Consider the following 14,320-nt stretch of genomic DNA (forward strand, 5'->3'; position numbering starts at 1 on the left):
CTTCAACCAGCCCAGCGACAACCACTAGGCCACTGCCAGAAGTGCCCTGGGCTCTTGAGGTGGGGGGGGCTGAGGGCCTCAGCCACCCTCCCTTGATGTCTGCATCCTGCCCAGCCACTACCGAGATGCCACTGGAAGCCCACTGGGCTCCTCTGCTAGAATGAGGGGGGTGCCACAGGCCTCAACCATGGCCGTCTCCCCCTTCCTCATCCTCCCACCCTATCCCTCTCCTCCTTCCCCTCTACCTCCACCCCAACTGCTCCGCAACATCTTAGACTGTAAGAGAAAATAATAATAATAATAAATTAATTTTTTTAAAAAGAATCTCTCGCTAAATGAAGGCATTCTGGAAGAAGAGAGACCAAATGGCAAGGTTGCAGTGATACAGTCTCAGTGAGAGAGGACTGTGGCATAGAATAGAAGGATCCATCATATTAAGGCGGTAGAATCCACAGATGTTGGTTGGTTGGTTGATCCAGATGTGAAAATGAAGAAATGGGAGATGTTGTTTTAGTTACCTATTGCTACACAACAAAGCATCCCAAAACTTAGTGGTTTAAAGGAACAACATGGGTATCTACATGCAAAAGAATGAAGTTGGACCCCTAACTCACAACATATATAAAAGCTCAAAATGGATCAAAGACCTTAATTAAGAGCTAAAATTTTATTGATAACACTTAGAAGAAAACACAGCAAAAAAGTAAGAAAAAAAAAAAAAAGAAAACACAGGAGTAAATATTCATGACCATGGGTTAGGCAGTGGTTTATTAAATACAACACCAAAAGCAAAAGTGACAAAAGAAAAAAACGAATAAATTGGATTTCATCAAGATTAAAAACGTGTGTGCTTTTCAAGGACACTATCAAGAAATAAAAAGGGGCCGCGGGGAGCCGGTGCAGCTGTGAGGGGCCGTGTCTCGTTGCCGCTGCTCAGGCCGGGCATGGTGTTGGGTGCTGTGCCCACCTCGCCTGTCTGCTGGTGCACAGAGTAAAGGTAGCAGTAATGCTCACGCTGGCAAGCAAACTGAAGCGGGATGACGGTCTCAAAGGTTCTCGGACAGCAGCCGCCACAGCTGACTCCACTAGGAGGGTTTCTGTGAGAGAAAAGTTGCTGGTCAAAGAGGTTGCAGAACTTGAAGCTAATTTACCTTGTACGTGTAAAATGCACTTTCCTGATCCAAACAAGCTTCGCTGCTTTCAGCTACCTATAACCCCAGATGAGGGTAACTACCAGGGAGGAAAATTTCAACTTGAAACTGAAGCTCCCGGGCCGGCCCGTGGCTCGCTCGGGAGAGTGCGGTGCTGATAATACCAAGGCCGCGGGTTCGGATCCCATATAGGGATGGCCGGTTCGCTCACTGGCTGAGCGTGGTGCTGACAACACCAAGTCAAGGGTTAAGATCCCCTTACCGGTCATCTTTTTAAAAAAAAAAAAGAAAAGAAAAGAAACTGAAGCTCCCGATGCGTACAACATGGTGTTTACTAAGAGAACATTTGATCGACGGCACTGGCTGGGCTCTGACGAGAACATTAAAGGATATTGTTTGGGGATTAAATTCTTTATTTACTGATCTTTTGAATTTTGATGATCCATTGAATATTGAAGCTGCAGAACATCATCTGCAGGACAAAGAGGACTTGTGGAATAAAGTGGATGACTACATCAAGCGTTATGCCAGATGATAGGAGATCGCAGGCCCAGAACTGTGTGTTATCGATTTTCTCTAAGGTGAAACAGCAAGAGGCAGCCTCTCCTCACCCCCATCCTCATGCTCCCTCCCAGTCCCATCAGATTGTCCCAGTCCTGTGACCATGTTGTCCTGAAGAAGACCATCTTCATGACTGCCCACTGTAGATGGAGAATTCAGCATAAATACAGCAAGAAAATGTGTTTGGACTTCTAAAGAGTTGTCTGCTTACCTTAACATGTTTACTTTTTTGAAACTGTACTGTGTAGGCTGCTGGTGAAATTCTTGAGACGTTGTAATGAACTCAAAATTGAGACTAGAGCTTGCTTCCCCTTTTCCTACACAAAATTAATTTCCTGCATAAGTGATGCTAATGATGTGTTCAGTGTAACTTGCAGATTGGTAATAAGAAACCCACTACAAACTGTGATTGGATGCAAATTCTCTTAGCTTCTTCCACAAATGCTGGCCCTGCCTAGGTGTTGTGAAGCTTCCCAGAATGCCTAGAGTCATTCACTGTAGATCTCTTACTGAAATGCATATTTTATTTAATGTAAGTATATTTTGGAACAGATTTGTATTTGTACAATTTAATGCTTTAATTTTTTTTTTTTTTCTATTCTCATTTAGTTTGTATTTTCATTGTATAGTGCAGACAGAAAGATGCTGGGTCAAGCAACTATTGAAGAGAAATACAAAGACAAAATGAAAGACACATTATTTGTTCTGTCCAAATGAAACAAGAATCTGGCTCTTAAAATCAGCTCTTGCTTTCAGGTTGAGATGTGGCAAGGACGTTTTGGAGCCCTTTGAGCCTAGAACAAGATGATAAAAATAAAAACTAACAAACAAAAAGGCAGGGAGCCCTTTCTCAGATGCTATCCAGAGGAAACTGGCAGAGCCTGGACCATTGTGGGTCTGGTGTTTCTGCAGTGGTCATGTGACAGGGAGCCAGTGGCTACTTACCAGACAGACCCTCACTGTCCTAAGAGACAGGAAACATACTTCAGGAATCAGCCCAAACAGTGTCTAATGACACTGAAACTACCTGTGGCCTTCTGAGTTGACTGCAGTCTGGGTCCTGTCCGGGGGTGAGCCTCCTGGGCCTCAGATGACCAGGAATCAGCAGTGATGTATAGCCACACTCAGTCAGGCTAATGCACTTCAGAGGAAAAGCCCTGAAGAGAGGCAAGTGGATTTATACGGTGTTAATACATTTGAGCCAATGAAATCAAATGCAAAATAAACATTTGTTTGGTTTCCAAAAATAAATAAATAAATAAAATTTTAAAAAGGGAACCCATAGATGGGAGAAAATATTTGTAAATCATATTTCTGATAAAAATCTTTTATCCAGAATATATACTTCTACAACTTAACAATGAAAAGACTAATAATCCAATTTAAAAACGGGCAAAGGACTTGAATATACAGTTCTCCAAAGAAAATATACAAATGGTCAATAAGCACATGAAGAGAAGCTCAACATCATTAGCTGTTAGGGAAATGCAAAATGAAACCACAATGAGATATTATTTTACATTCTACTAGGATAGCTGTAATCAAAAACACAACAAGTGTTGGTGAGATTGTAGAGAAATAGGAACTCTTCGTAAACTACTAGCGGGAATATAACATGGGACAGCCACTTTGGAAAACAGTTTGACAGTTCCTCAATAACCAAGAGTTACTATATAATCCAGCATAAGTATACTGTATATACAAGAGAAATAAAAGCATATGTCCACACAGAAACTTGTACATGAATGTTTATAGCAGCATTATTTATAATAGCTAAACAATGGAAACAACCCAAATGTCCATCAGCTGATGAATAGATAACCAGAATGTGATATATCCTTACAATGGTATACTATTCAGCCATAAAAAAAGGAATGAGGTGCTTATACTTGCTACAATGTGGATAAATCCTCATGAAACATTATGCTAAGTTCCAGAAGCTAGACATAAAAGATCACATATTGTATGATCCTCTTCATATGAGATGTCCAGAATAGGTAAATCCATAGAGACATAAAGATTAGTGGCCAGGTGTTGGGAGGAATGGAGAGTGACTGCTAATGGGTACGGAGATTTTTTGGGGGGTGTACTAGTCCGTTCTGTTGCTTATGACAAAATACTTGAAATGGGGTGATTTACAAAGAAAATGAAATTTATTGCTTACAGTTTCTGAGGTGGGAAGTCCAAAGTCCAAGGAACACATTTGGTGGTGGCAACAGTTACCCCTTATAATGCAAGAGGGTGGAAGCAGAGAGAGCAGAGAGACAGACTCTTCATGCTACCCTTTTAAAGCCCTCTAAACCACACCCATGACCACCGTTTTTAATCCATTCATTACAGTATAGTCCTACAATCCAATCACCTCTTCAAGGCCCCACCTTTCAACTACCATAATAGGATTTTCCACCCTCTTAACAGTCACAGTGGGGGCCAAGTTTCTAATACATAAAACTTGGTGGACACAATTCAAGCTTCAATTAGTTTTGGGGGGACATAATTCAATCCACTACAGGGGGCGATGAAAATGTTGTAGAATTAGATAGTGGTAATTATTGCACAACTTTGTGATTATACTAAATTCCATGGAAATGTACACTTTAAAAGAATGAATTGTATGGTATGTGAATTATATCTCAGTTTTTAACATTATATTTTTTAAAAAACCCAACGACAGTGGTTTATTATTTCTCACAATTCTGGCAGTTGACAGGGCAGTTTTTCTGCTTCATAGGGTATTAACTGGGATCACTCGTGCAACTACTTTCAGCCGGCAGCTAGACTGGGCTGGGTGGTTCAAAAAGTCCTCGTTAATTTGTACGGAACCTCCATGCTGGCTGTCGGCAGGGATACTTTGGTTCTCCTCCACATGCTCTCTCTCTCTCCAGCAGCACTGCCTGAGCTTCCTTACAGCACAGTGGCTGAGTTCCAAGAGAGGGAAGATGGAAGTAGACATGGCTTTTAGGAGCTAGTCCCAGGATGGGGGCTGGCCCGAAGCTCACTTGGGAGAGCGTGGTGCCGACACCACCGAGTCAAGGGTTAAGATCCCCTTACCAGTCATCTTTAAAAATAAAAAAAATTAAAAATTAAAAAAAAAAAGAGCTAGTCCCAGGACTGGCTCAGCATCACTTTTACTGCATTCTATTGGTCAGAGCACGTAACAAAGCCAACCTGTATTCAAGGGAGGGAACGTGACTCCATCTCTTCCCCTCCCCCAGCTTTATTTAGGTATGATTAACAAAGAAATATTGCATATATTTAGGGTATACAATGTGATAATTTTATATATATATATATATATATATACATTATAAAATGGTTGCCACAATCAAACTAATTAACACATCCATTACCTCACAGAATTACCACTTGAGTGTGTGTGATGAGAACACTTAAGATCTTCTGTCAGCAAATTTCAAGTATGCAATACACAATTATTAACTATAGTCACCATACATTGGGTTTGACTCCACCTCTTGCTTGTTTTTTTGGCGGATGGCTGGTACCGGGATTGAACTCTGGACCTTGTTGTTAGCACCATGCTCTAATTACCTGAGCTAACTGGCCAGCCCCCAACTCCACCTCTCGACGGGAGGAGCAGCATGTTCAACAAACATCTCTGGAGACAGTCTTCCATATAAACAGCAAGAACCACAGCTGGGATGAGGGATTGTGAATGGACAGTGGTGTACCATCATTGGCTGGAGGTAAAGTAACTCACCATAGTTATTGACAAAGCAGAGTCACTCATCTCCCGCTCCTGAGTTAATCCTCTGTCATTGATGTATACCTGGCTGTGAGTGGAAGGAGTGCTGTCAATATTGAAAGGTGAGAGAACAGACCCAAAATATCCTCAATATAGGCAAATTCTAGATCCTAGAATGTAGTGGTTAAGATAACAGTCACTTAACAGTCTTGTGACTTGGGAAAGTAGGTTAACATCTCAGTTTCCTTATCTATGAAATGAGGGAGAAGAACAGATATGTGACCACATGTGAAAAAATAAAAATGGCGTTGCTAACAGATAGGCTATGTAGGGGGACTAAGAAAATAAAAAAACAGTTAAGCTAGCATAATGTTCCCAACTGGTCCTAATCAACATTACAGAATATGAACAACATTCAGAGACAGTTACACCATGATTGTGTTTCCGACAAGACAGAAACAAGGCCCTCTACAACCACAAAAATGAATAGCCCCTTCTTCTAACATGAGTGATGCTGCCTTTTTACCAATGACTGCTCTAGCTTGCTTTAATCCTCCTGCCTCCTAGATAAAAAACTGACAATCACTGAATTGTCTGTTTCCTGACTGCACCCAATCTATTGGCCCCCTACTTCCCTAATTCCTCTATAGAATCACCTAGCACTGGCCCAAATTCTGTAAGAGGTTCCTCCTAATTCCTTTTTATTGAGAATCTCCCTATTACACTTCAGGTGTGCCTTTTTTTATGGTGGGCACTAACACATTAATCAAAAATCAAACTAGAATATTCATATTGGCCTTATTCAAAATAGATACATGTCAAAATGTCCAACAACAAAAAGAATGCATAAATTATGGTACATTCACATAAAGGAATATTATATAACAAATATTATATAGTTGAGAAATAAACAACTTCACTCAATAACATGGAAGAATTTCATAATGTTGAACAAAAGAAGATAGACCCTAAAGAAAATATATTGCATGATCCATTCTCATTAAGCTTAAAACAGATGAAACTAATCCGTCCTGTTAGATATCAGCATAATGATAATCCTTGTGGAGGGATGGCAAGAGGCAGGCAGGGAGCTTCCGGGTGCCAGTAATGCTCTGTCCTTTCCCTGGGTACAAGTTAAAGGGTGTGTTGAGTTGATGAAAATTCAATAAACTGTACTTACGATTCGCGAACTTTTCCGTGTGTGTTAATGTGAATAAAAAAGGTTTTTTTTTTTTTTTTTAAAAAAAAACAGGCAATCGTCAAAGGACACAGGAGCAAACCTGAAAAAAATCTCCCAATTAACAAAGCCGGGACAATTTGACCAACAAAATTACATAGAATTGAATTATAACCAAAGTATAAAATAAATATCTATGAATCTATACAGATATAAATACATGATTAAATAAATAACTAAATGGGGAGGAATACACAAATTTCCCTTGAAGAAAATAATTTATGTACATACTCCCACTGCAAGAGGTAGATCTTAAACACCCATCTCCCCACCTTGAGTGCGAGCTGCACTTAGTGACTTTCAAAGTTGTATGGGGCCGGCCCGTGGCTCACTTGGGAGAGTGTGATGCTGACAACACCAAGGCCACGGGTTCGGATCCCTATATGGGAATGGCTGGTTAGCTCACTTGGGAGAGCTTGGTGCTGACAACACCAAGCCAAGGGTTAAGATCCCCTTACTGGTCTTTAAAAAAAAACCCCCAAAGAATAGTGTGGAAGGGTAGTAACTTTACAGTGGAGAAACCTGTTGGACATTACCTTAGAGAGATGATCAAGGTTAACATAATCAGTGATAAGGCATTTTGATAACATGTACTCTGGATTTTATGTGATGAGAACGACCAGCCACCTCTGTGGTCTTTCTCCTAAAAACCCGTAACCCTAGCCTAATCATGAGAAAAACACTGGACAAATCCGAATTGAGGTAAAAAATCTGACCAGTATTTTTCAAAACTGTCAATGTCATCAAAAACAAGGAAAATCTGAGAAACTGTCACAGCCTAAAACAGCCTACGAGGTCATGGCAAATAAATGAAATGTGGTATCTTGGACGTGATCCTGGACCAAATAAAGACACTGACGGAAAACTGGTAAAATCTGAATAAAGCGTAGAGTTTAGTTAATAGTAATGCACCAAACTAGTTTCTTAGATGTGATCAATGTACCATAGTAATTTAGTAATTACGATGTTCACAATAGGGGAACTTAGGTGAGGAGTATGTCCACAGAAACTCTATGTACCATCTTTGCAACTTTTCTGCAAATCTAAAAGTATTCTAAAATAAAAAAATTGTGTTTTTTTTTTTTTTAAACAGGGAACCTCAACAACTCTTCTCTTACAGAGTTGTGAGAAATCAATGACAGTACAGGCCAAGTGCAAGGCTCAGTGCTTAGCACATGTCAAGTGTGGTTATTGTGATTTTATGTAAAGTAAAGAACAGGAGCTCTGACACTTCGGTATTTTAATCAGGGTACGCCAAGCGCACTCGCGCATCTCCCTCCTGGTGCACCCAGCACAAATCCACAAGCACGAACTAGCGAGCTTGTCCAGCTAGGCACGAACGCACGCACTGCCGGGGGCGGGGCGCGGAAGGGACGCTGGCGTGGGGCGGGGCCAGCAGCAGTTCCCACGCCGGCGCTGTAGGCGCGGCTGGCCGCGGCTCCCGGAAGTAGTGTGTACCCGGATGCCGCGGGGCGGAAGCCGGGGATGGCGGGAGGCTGTGGGGCTGACTGGGCGAAGACGCTGTTTCTGTTGCTAGACGACGCAAACTAGCTCTCGTCACTTCCTCAGCCCACTCCCCAGGCCGGAACTAAGGGTCCGGGAGCACAGAGTTGTCCTCCGAGGTCTAGGACAGCGGCCAACCCGGCGGCGGGAGTCGGGGCCACGCCACCTGGGGGGAAGAATCCGAGCCGAGGCGGGAAGATGGCTGCAGACAAGCCTGCAGGTGAGGCGCCCGCGCCCCGCGCTATTAGGCTGCTGGACACGCGGGGGCCTTCATACCCCGCCCGTGGAGGCGGCAGGGCTCGGGGTGGGGGACTCGAGGGCGACTTTAATTTGGGCGTGTATTTCTCTCCCCCATCCCTTAGCTCGGCTGTCGCTAACATGAGTCTTTAGGTCCCAAGTCCGATAATGTTTTACTCAAGTGCCATGAAGCCCCTACTGACCGCCTTTGCCCTGCTCTCTTAAATAGGTCTGGCTTAAAAAGCTTACATTTATTTTGTCGCTTCACATATTTTTCGACTTTCCTGTGGGAAAGGCAGACCAAGGGAAGGTCGCCACGGAGCACACAGCTACATTAAAGTTCTGTGACTCAGGCTTGTGTTCACTTCGGCTGTTTTGGCCACATGAAACTGCCTCTGGTCAGCGACGTCCTACGGAATTAACTTTGTGAAAACCACTTATTTAAATAGGCTTAAAATTGCAGTGTCTCTCTGCGGTCTGTGCTCTCTAATATCTTGTACTTGGTACCTATTTTCCTTTAGTTGCTCAAGATTACTTAATCTCGGTGCGTTTCTTTCTGGATTATTACCCCCATTCCTAGAATATTCCCCATTAAGGAATATAAATTTTTTTCCTTCCCACCCATGGGAAGGTCTGGCATATGTTTCCTGCAAGAAATTAATATTCTCTGTGACATCCAGGTTTCATTGGAAGGAACTTAAGTGAGTGGATTTAGAATTGTTCAACACTTAGACTTTTTACAGTGAATTTAATTTAAAAAAAAAAAATCCCAGTGTGCTGTAAGTTTTAGTAGGCTCTGATCTAAATAACTGACAAATGAATTTCAGTTTGAAACTAAAGTGAGCTAATCCTAATATAGGTACAAATGAATAAAATGATTAGAGGATTCTTCAGTAATCTGCTGAGAACAAAACAGAAAAGGGTTGGGTAGTGAGGGTAATACAGTGTGCTATAGAATTTTAGATAGATTGTCAGGGAATCCCTCTGGTGAGGTGATATTTGAGCAGAGATGTGAGTGAAAATGAAACAGTAGCCATATGGAATGGGAAAGGGTGGATGGGGAGAATGTTACAGGCAGGGAACAAACGTGGAGCCTGTCCAGGACTGGACAAGGGGACCAGCATGTCCTTTATTTATGATAGTGCCTGTTTCCCAGGTTTATCATTCCTACTTCTCATACCATCACACTTGCCTGGAATCACCTTCTTGCACCTAAAGTTCATCTAGTTTTCTGAGTCTTACCTCAGTCATAAAGCATTCCTTTACTTGTTCATTCGTTCACTCAGAACGATTGAGTGCAAGCTGCCTTAAATGTTGAAGAAATGGATATGATACACTTTCTGCCGTTGAGGACCCGCTCTTCAGTCTGTTAGAGGAGACAGACCTATCATAGTTTCACTCCATTTGATAAGAGCTGTGTAATATGTATAAGTGAATAATAAGGTCTAGAATAATTAGGGGACTGTTTTTAAACTGGTTTAAGTTTATAGGCCGCATTGTAGGAAACTTTTCCTACCTAGATAGTAAGATTGAATTTGTAGAAAGTAGATAAATGTTTAGTGTGGCTCCCTTGAATGTCTCTGCTCTTCTCCATCTCCATTTCAGCTGCTGTGGTTGTGGCCTTTATCTCTTAATAAGATGTATTTCACATTAAGTATTCTGAATGAAGTTTGTCTTTTCCTATCCAGTTCATTCTCCTTCACCGCTGTCCTTTCTTTTTATTTCTGAAACACTCATTGGATCGTGCCATTCCCCACCTATAAATTTTTTAATACCGTTCCATCTTTTGGGTATCAAGTCCTCACTCTTTAATATGGTTTGTGAACCTGTTCACAGTCTATTTCCAGCTCTTCACTCTAGAAATGACTTGCAAAGCATTGTGTTCTTTTGAGCTTATTAGCTGTAATGCCCTTCTTTCTCTTCTTCATCTGGTGAACACTCTCTTCATTCACAATCTACCTTCCATGTGACTTCTCTCTGAGCTCCTGAGGTCACGTTCCTTTTCATGGACAGTTTTGTATATTTGTTCTTCAGTAGGGAAAAAACAGGGCTGTGAAAGGAGTTAAGGTAAGTAACCTAATCACACTGGCTGTGGTAGTGGGTGGATTTAAATGAAGCAAGACTGGAAGCCCAGAGACCACCTAAGACAAGTTAATGTTGTGATATTAATTTATTGAGTAAAGGTTCACCATGGCCAGCTTTGCCAAGCACTACTTTAGGCACTGGGTAAGAAATAAGACAAAAATCTCTGTCCTCATGGACATTAGTACAAAGACAGGAAACATGTAAACACAAAAAATGAGTATGATATGAGATTGTGATACTCTGAAGAAAAGGTAAATGAGTAAGAGGATAGAGGATAACTGAGAGCAAGCATTCTATTTTAGATAGATTGGTTATAGAAGGGCTCTTTTGGGGGTGACATTTGAACTGAGACCCTAAAGATAAAGAGCCATGTGGAGGAGGAATGATCCAGGTAGGAAGAGCAACAAGTGTACATTGGCTGGCAAATGTTTAAAAAGCATTAAGAAGACTCCTTGAATATAAGCTCTCTGAGGACAGGGACTTTTGTCTGTGTTAGTCATGCTCTAGCATCTAGAACAATGTCTGGCATATAGGAGGCACTCAATATGTATTTGTAGCATAGTAAGCAAAGATAACATGGCAAGAAATGAAGTCAAAGTTGTGGCAGGACCTGGCATATACTAGGCTTTATTGGCCATGGAGAAAATTTGAATTCAGTTTAACTAATGGGAAGCCACTGGGGGGTTTCACAAGGGCATGGTGGTGTGATCTGATACATGTTTTAACTGAGCCAGATGAGAAATGATGAGTTAGGAGCATGGGGTTTGAAATTGGACAGCCTAAGTTCATCCTAGCTGTACCACTTGGTATTTCTGTGACCTTGGGCAAATTTTAAGTTTTTTTTTTGTTTGTTTGTTTGTTTTTTTAAGCCTCAGCTTTTCTGTGTATAGAATGAGAATGATAATAGTGTCTACCTCACAGGGCTGGTGAAGGGTTAAAAGAGATAATCTCAGGCTCTGAGTTTTTAAAAATTTTGGTTAATCCTTTAGGGTAGTGGTAGGATGGAGAGGAGAGGCAGTTATGAGAAATGTAGAGAGTAAAATTGGCAGAATTTGGTGACTGGTAGGTGAGCAAAAAGCTGCGGTCCTTAGAAAAGGATCTTAGTTGAGCCCCAGTTTCTTCATTTGTAAAATGGGAATCCTAATTGCTTTCTAGTTTATTTGCCTCACAGTGTTGTAGCTTGTGAGGATCAACTGAGGTAAATTGTAACCCATATCGTTTGGAAATTAGAACCCCATCAAGGTGCTAACTTTTTATTTGGAAGGTACAAGCCCAGGGTAGTGAAAGTAAGGGAGAGAAGGAAGTAAGGTAAAGGAAGATGAAATACAGTACATTACATCCCTGGCTACTTCTTCACCTGGAGCTGTGAAGAGACAGCAAGTAACTTGCATGTGGATTTTTCTGGAAGGGTTTTGAGGAGAAACATCAGAGTAGTCCATAGAAGAGAGAAAGGAGGAATGATTCATCTGTCCAGCTTCCTCCCATTTCATGTTTCTAGTTGGTTAAGACTCCTCATCGGGAGCTAATTTCCCTGTGCTTTTGGGTTGTGTGGCTTCTCAGTGATGGATCAGACAGCAGATCCCACAACCTGATTTACATTCCAGCCAAATCGTTAAGGAAGGAGTGTCCCAGGGCAGAGGAGCACCAACCAAAGACAAAGATTGAAAGGGGCAATGGAAGGTTCGCAAAGTTTGTGGCCCTTTATTACACAGAAAAGTGGTAAGAAAGTAGTATCATTTTTTTTTTTTTTTTTTTTGCTGGCCCATACAGGGCAGTATCATTCTTGACTGAGGAAATACCAACATCATTTGAGGGTGATTTATTTGACTTTTTATGGTTATTTGAAAGGAGGAAGTCGGTGGAGTTAGAATACAAAATCCTAGATTTAAGGTTATGTGAGAATTTGGACTGTGAGGTTGGTGGTAGTACACTTAATTGGAAAAGATTGATGACATTATGTAGAAAGGAAAAATAGGACCAGATGAGTAATATGAATCAAGAGAATACATAAAGGTGGCTTTGAAATTTTGAGCCCAGGGTGACCAGAAAAATTGTAGGAAGAACAAACAAATGAGAATATTTTAAGCCAAGGCCAAAAAGGATAAGTTTGCTATCAACTTTAGCTGATCCCACTCTCCAGCTAACTAGTACTAAGTTTTTTGTTCTTCTAGACTTTTTCTATGCCTACACAAGCTCACATTGACTTTTTAAAAAAAGGAAAAAAATATATATATATATATATGTATGTATTTTAAGTCATCCATATGTTATATATAGATGCCATTTGCTTTTTTCAGGGTCTAATAAGAACTATGGGCATTATTTGATATTTTTTCAACTTTTTATTACAAATGATTTTAAATATCAAAAAAATGGAAAAAAATAAAATGAGTATCCATATGTCCACCACCTAGTTCAAAAATTGTTACATTTTGCCGTATTTGCTTCCTATATCTCTAGCTACAACTTTTAGTGTTGACTCATTTTTAAATGGGTTATACATATATAGAAAGTAATGTTTTAATGTATTAAAATTTTCCCAATTGTCCCAAAAATGTTCTTTAAAGCTGTGCCTTTATTTTATTGAAACATGATTATACATATTTGTGGGATGCAGAGTTGAATATCAGTAACTGTGTTCAATGTGTGATGATCAAGTCGGGATAATTAGCATATTCATCATTAAAAAACGTAATCATTTCTTTGTGTTATGGACATTTGATCTCCTCTCTTTTAGTCATTTGATAACATGCAGTAAATTAATTTTAATTATAGGTGCCTATAAAGTTGTGCTTTTCAGATCAGAGTGCAGTCAGGGTTCATGCATTATATTTCGTTATGTCTCTTTAGTTTCCAATATTCACTTTTTTTTGGTGTGACTGACTTTTCAGAGAGACTAAGTCAGTTATTTTGTAGGATATTCCACATTCTGTATTCATCTGATTGTTTCTTCCTGATATCCTTTAATTAGTTCCTTTCTTGTATTTCCATAAACTGAAACTTATTTGTACAAGCTTGATTAGATTTAGGTTTAACATATTTTCAAGATACTCTGTAGGTGATGCTGTATATATATTTATATTCTATATAGAGTACATAATGTCAGGTTTCTACTATTAGTGATGCTAAATTTGATCAATTTGTTAAGGTGGTGGCAGGAACATCTTTTTCCATTTGCAATTAGAAGTAATCTGTGGGGTCATAATTTGGCATCGTGTGAACATCTATGATTGATGATCATTTCCTTGATCAGTTATATCATTGGGGAGTTGCAAAATGGTACTTTTCCTAGTTCTATTACTGTTTCTACATTTATTAGTTGGTATTCTTCAGTAAAGAATAGCTCTCTCATATCAACTGGGGATAAACTAATTCTTCCTAGAAAGACATGTTAAATGTTAAAAGCTTAATTCATCCTTTTCAATTATCAGTTTTCAGAATAAAGGGTTGATGTAATAGTCATCTGCATTTGATATTTTAAGTGTTTTTAATGTTAGAATTTAGAATAATATATTGGTCTTACGATTCCAATTTAAAATGTATATCTGAGTGAATAGTTGATTTATGCTTGTGAATTTAAGTTGAAATTTTACCATATTTATATTATTGCATGGACATTAAAGAATACCTAAAAGTCACTATATTTATAAGTATAATATAGATTTTTAGATTTATAAGTTATTTAAATTTTCAGGAAATTTTGTCTTTTTAAGTTAAGCAATTATATTTAAAGCTGAATTATTAAAAATTTTTAAGTAGTTAGGGCCGGCCCACTCGGGAGAGTGCGGTGCTGACAATACCAAGCCAAGGGTTAAGATCCCCTTACTGGTCATCTTTAAAAAA

At 39.9% G+C, this 14,320-nt stretch overlaps 2 protein-coding genes across 5 annotated transcripts in view; both read left to right on the forward strand.

Moving 5' to 3' along the window:
• Nucleotides 1-1,006: 1,006 nt before the first annotated feature.
• Nucleotides 1,007-1,686, forward strand: LOC134391331 (NEDD8-conjugating enzyme UBE2F-like). The gene is made up of 2 exons (XM_063115359.1): nt 1,007-1,302; nt 1,440-1,686. Exons 1-2 carry the CDS (start codon nt 1,007-1,009, stop codon nt 1,684-1,686), a joined length of 543 nt encoding a protein of 180 aa, XP_062971429.1.
• A 6,429-nt stretch (nt 1,687-8,115) lies between these two features.
• CNOT10 (CCR4-NOT transcription complex subunit 10) overlaps nt 8,116-14,320 on the forward strand; it is a 68,753-nt gene continuing 62,548 nt past the window's right edge. For all 4 annotated transcript variants that reach the window (XM_063113972.1, XM_063113973.1, XM_063113974.1 and 1 more), the window contains exon 1: nt 8,116-8,375. In XM_063113972.1, coding sequence (XP_062970042.1) covers nt 8,354-8,375 — 22 coding nt within the window. In that variant the 5' untranslated portion in view covers nt 8,116-8,353. The remainder of the gene's footprint in view (nt 8,376-14,320) is intronic.

This window comes from Cynocephalus volans, chromosome 11 (assembly GCF_027409185.1).
Source record: "Cynocephalus volans isolate mCynVol1 chromosome 11, mCynVol1.pri, whole genome shotgun sequence".
Classification (NCBI taxonomy): Eukaryota; Metazoa; Chordata; class Mammalia; order Dermoptera; family Cynocephalidae; genus Cynocephalus; species Cynocephalus volans.

Bases quoted from the DNA above. Each gene is read 5' to 3' on its own strand.
- LOC134391331 (XM_063115359.1), top strand. From the start codon at position 1,007: ATGCTCACGCTGGCAAGCAAACTGAAGCGGGATGACGGTCTCAAAGGT. The intron at 1,303-1,439 runs GTGCTGATAATA...AAAAAAAAAAAG, and splicing joins GGCTCGCTCGGGAGAGTGCG to AAAAGAAAAGAAACTGAAGC.